Raw genomic sequence first — 4,517 nt, 5'->3', positions numbered from 1 at the left:
CTTGGTGTGATTTTTCTCTAAATATTGAAGGATCATGGAAAAGCTACATCATTTTGCCTCTAGTTTTGTAATCTTCTTTAACGTTGCAAAGCTTGCAGCAGAGCTGCAAAAATACATCATGGACATGCACAATTACATGGAGGATGTCGGCATTACCTGGAGGCCGTCCTGCCAAGCGGAAGCACCATTTGTGGAGATTTTAATGCTTGCATTGCCAAAAGCTAGGTTTAATCGACTACGGAAGCTTTGCTTAGTAGCCATCTAATAGTGATCCATCAGAGCCGAACCCCACTGATTTGGACTACCTCGGCATCGGTAACCTACTATATCCGCCTTGTTTTCTGCACTAATGTTTCAGAAATAAATACTTGTTGTTTAGTTTCGCCAGAAGGTACACTTTATAGAATTGAAATAAGATGAACAGACAAAAGGACTGAAGTGCTAGAATTTTGCCTTAACAACCACATCATTGTTCGGTTCTGCCACTTTTTGGCACTTTAAAGTCTATCTCGTCAATTATCTGCGCCTATTTTATAATAAAGGAAAGACCTCACCTTTTTAACAGAATTTTCTGCAGACTGCATTTAAATGCGGCATTCTGTTAGGGGATTTTTATTACAAGCTGACTAAGATGTTGTGCGATTGAAATAGCCATATATGTGCGGTGTGGTTTTTAACGCACTAAAATACAGACTGTGGGTTAACCTTCGTGATTGTGACAGGAGATTTGAATCGTCTCCTCTTCGTCTGCATTGATCGTGGTAATGTTCAGTCATGAATAGGGACTTTGTTTGGCTGCTTTTCTACATTTTTAGCGTCTGTATTAATGGCTTTTGCAACTTTGGTCGTGTTTTTAAGTCTTTGCGAAGTGTTTTACAGAACTAAGGCCTTCGATTTTGTTGGGATGTTGCAAAATTTGAATTTGGGACGCATATTTCGTCAGCTATTAGCTATTTAGCTGGAAATCCTATAACTTTTCGCACATATCTAGCTAGCTACTTGTTACTCAATGTTGTAACCTCTAACTGCATGCATTCGATTTAATCACGCTGATTTACACAACTATCCCGTTACTTTAATTGATCATTTTGGAGGAGCCTACTTTTGTTCTACTCTGATTTTAGCACAATATGGAGCTGCAAAACTCCTTTTTTATGAATGCACATGCCATTACTAAAGGGACATTGAAAATGGCTGAAGCCCAGATAACATCTTCAGGATTGAAGTCACGGCTTCACAGGCAACATGAACCTGTGAAATGTGAGAAACACTTGAAAGATACCATTGAGCAGTTAGAACAATTGACTAAGTTGTTTCTGGAAATTCAAACTCCTTCAGAAAAGTCCGGTCTGCATACACAGTTTATCGAGTATTGGGACAAATTTAGCACAAGTTTGACCAAATTGTTAAAACAGTTTGAATCGCGTCTATCAACTGGAAGCAAAAATTTTGACATGGAGACTTTTAGCAAATACACTTTTTTCTTTTATCATATGTAAGTTCTGTGTTCTAAAAATTACTTCAGCATTCTCATCAACACAATATCATGTCGAGTAGATGCATTTGCACGCTTTTCCAAAACTAAATCTCTAATTCAGATCAAAAAGGCCACGTATACTAAATTTCTTTTGTTAGGAATATTTGATTTGTATGCGCCTACAATTCATATTTGTCATTCGCTACACTTTCTAAAGGCTGTTTGGAGTTAGTTTAACTTTTGGCCGACATATCTTTGACTCCTAGGGCGGAAGAAATTAAATTCCTTTTCCCAAGTGGAAAATTCGCGACAAATCAAGTTTTTGGTAGGAAAGACGCCCAAAATTGGTGGGAACGCAATTTTAATCCACGGTATGGTTTGTTGATTCATTTTACGTTATTTCATTCATGAATCGATTCCATGAGTGTGTAATACACCCAAAAAATGAACCGATACATTCGATGAAACAATATAAAGTGGCATTTTTTTCTTTTGTCTAAGTGTTTTCCACGAAACCCTTAATGAGGGATGATTTTGTCATTCTAGGGTGGCAGTTGCAAGCGCTGAGTTCTTGGCCCGGTTCAGAAACGAGTTTCCTGATGTAAATGAGGATGGTGATGCGTTAATTGACACCATGGGCTTCTCATCACTCGACTATATTTCTAAATATGATTTAGACATTTTTACAAGGTGTGCCTTGATAAAATGACTCATTCATTTTTGTTGATATGTTGGATGTCTCTGTTGATCTGTTAATCTGTTAAAGACTTTTCGGAGCGTGGCCGTTTGTTACTCGAATTTGGAGAAGACTGGTGAATCACCCTGGTTACCAAAAATATGGAACATTCAATACTACATTTGATGTACTTAATAGATGTAGAACGACTCCAGGAAGGTAAATGATACGATATCCAGTCCTTGTTACACAACATCATTTTTAGCGGAGGAGCTCTATGTTGTAAGGCATCTAAAATTTTGCATAATATTGAGCTGTCATGGTAAACCAACCCGATTTTTATGCGCCTTCACGTACTAGCAGCTATTTGTGGGTCATATTTTTTTCTCTCAGCTATACTTTTCGTATCAGCATGAGTCGCAATGGGTATTGGTCCATCGGCTATGTGTCCGCAGAGGGAAAAATCACCCAGGTATTGTGCTTTACTTCACCAATGACGGATTATCTCTGCTCCGGGAAAGAGCAAGGCTGGTACGTGTTCCTTCAGCCGAAAATACAGAGCTGTGGTTTGAAGTTCAACCCAACAGTCATAGGAAAACTGAAACCTTGCTATTGATATGCGCCAAATTTAGCAAATACCATTTCGTATAAAAACTAGCTCTCATTATTCGTCGACATTTATGTAAAGGCAATATCCGAATCATTACTCCCTAAGAGGCTGAAAAACAATGCGGCAGATAAGTCTTATAATTTCTTATTTCGATGATGCCTTTTTCAGCTTCAAATATCCAAAGGGTCAAGCATGTTCAGATGATCTTTCGGATGTGTCCAACATGAGGACCAAGGTAGAATTGTACAGCCATCCAGGAGATGCTGAGGACTTGCTGAAGTGCAAAATTTGTGGAACCAATCCGAACGACGCACAGCTGGAGCCTTGTGGTCACTTCATTTGCGTTCATTGTTGTAGAAAAATACAGGTGAGCTCTCTACTTGCTGTTGGCATTGGCATATATGCATTCATGCATATTTGCTTAATCAAACACGCAAATATGTCTAAATGGTGTCAAAATGTTCTCGAATTTCCAAATTTTTAAGTGAAAATTAGGGCTTTGATTATTTTGAACTGTACAAGTGCTGCGCAATGCACCATTAGGGGCTTAAAACGTGTTTTACATTAACAAAATCTACTGTATTCCTAGAATGTGGAGCAGCCCCAAGTACACTGTGCGGCGTTGATAAGCTTTTCGTGCAGTTGTATACACATTGACTGTTAGAGCTCTCCCAACTGTGTTTCGTTACAGGGAGGAGCTCCGTCCGGGGTGAGTTTAAAACACTCATATCTTCTGAAATAAAGTGGTTATGATAATATTATTATAAAATGATTCGCGATGCTTGATAACCCTAAACCTTCGAGACTTATTAAGTCCTGTTTTTCCACACATGTTTTTGATGAACGGGTCGGTTTTCATAATGATGGAATATTCATGGAAGATGAATGTGCTTTTTGCAAATGATGAAAAATATGTTCCTTATCGGGCTTTTGCATGTATCAAATGATGTATAAAGTAGCATTGCCAATGTTCCAGCAGTCGGATGTCAGGCGGACGGTTTGTCCTCCCACATTCGTGGGCGAAATGTCCATGTATGTTTATAGATGCCCGAGCCTTACTGAATGATATTTTCGTCCTTTCATACAGTCTTCAGCTTCGTGCTACCAGTGTAACAGCAAAATTCTATGCACAACGCCTATTGAAATTAAACTCGAAATGGCTAATGCAGGTAGGTTATGCATTTATGATGGGAGACTTGTAAAACATTTAACTGCAATAGTCCCGATGAAATTGTGGGCAAAATGTGCCGAGTTTCGTGCATATGTCTTCATTTTAACTTGCAAAATTACCTTACTTATGAGATGTGTCCTAGAATTACGGTCTCCTATGTACAAATTAGGAAATCCGAAGTTAAAGTTACATAAATAGTCATTTAAATGGGTTCAACTGATATCTATCTGGTTTACCACTTCCCGCACTTTCATATAAAAAATATTCTTGGTTCTCGCTTTTAGAATCCTCGCAGCAAAGAGACGATAAAGGCGACCAATTTCATTTTAAAGTATGCGTAATTTTAATTGTCGATCGAATGCGCATTTAGAACTTTGGCGGTGCCAACAAGCCGACAGCAGGGTGAGTTCTCACGTCATCACTGCCGGGCGTCACATAGCTATTGTTGTAAATGATTAGGGTGATTTCAGAAATTGTTAAAACTACCATAAATGCTGAATTTCCCCACAACAATGCATTGCCGAAGGCTGGGCTTATATCAGAACATTTTAAAGGTGAACGAACTTCGACATCGTAGTGATTA

The 4,517-nt window shown here is 38.6% G+C and overlaps 1 protein-coding gene across 1 annotated transcript in view; it reads left to right on the top strand. All coding sequences in view use genetic code 11, as the record gives it.

The window, feature by feature from the left end:
• Positions 1–34: 34 nt before the first annotated feature.
• The window catches only part of EGR_00761 (E3 ubiquitin-protein ligase CBL-B), a gene marked incomplete at both ends in the record, with an annotated part of 6,382 nt that continues 1,899 nt past the window's right edge, over positions 35–4,517 (top strand). Inside the window, 10 exons of the mRNA XM_024490010.1 lie at positions 35–225; positions 269–315; positions 693–766; positions 1,125–1,495; positions 1,744–1,848; positions 2,024–2,167; positions 2,244–2,372; positions 2,547–2,684; positions 2,932–3,130; positions 3,851–3,932. Coding sequence (XP_024355413.1) covers positions 35–225; positions 269–315; positions 693–766; positions 1,125–1,495; positions 1,744–1,848; positions 2,024–2,167; positions 2,244–2,372; positions 2,547–2,684; positions 2,932–3,130; positions 3,851–3,932 — 1,480 coding nt within the window. The remainder of the gene's footprint in view (positions 226–268; positions 316–692; positions 767–1,124; positions 1,496–1,743; positions 1,849–2,023; positions 2,168–2,243; positions 2,373–2,546; positions 2,685–2,931; positions 3,131–3,850; positions 3,933–4,517) is intronic.

This window comes from Echinococcus granulosus (genome assembly GCF_000524195.1).
Source record: "Echinococcus granulosus chromosome Unknown EG_S00003, whole genome shotgun sequence".
In the NCBI taxonomy this organism is placed as follows: Eukaryota; Metazoa; Platyhelminthes; class Cestoda; order Cyclophyllidea; family Taeniidae; genus Echinococcus; species Echinococcus granulosus.
This window is presented reverse-complemented; position numbering and strand designations above follow the sequence as displayed.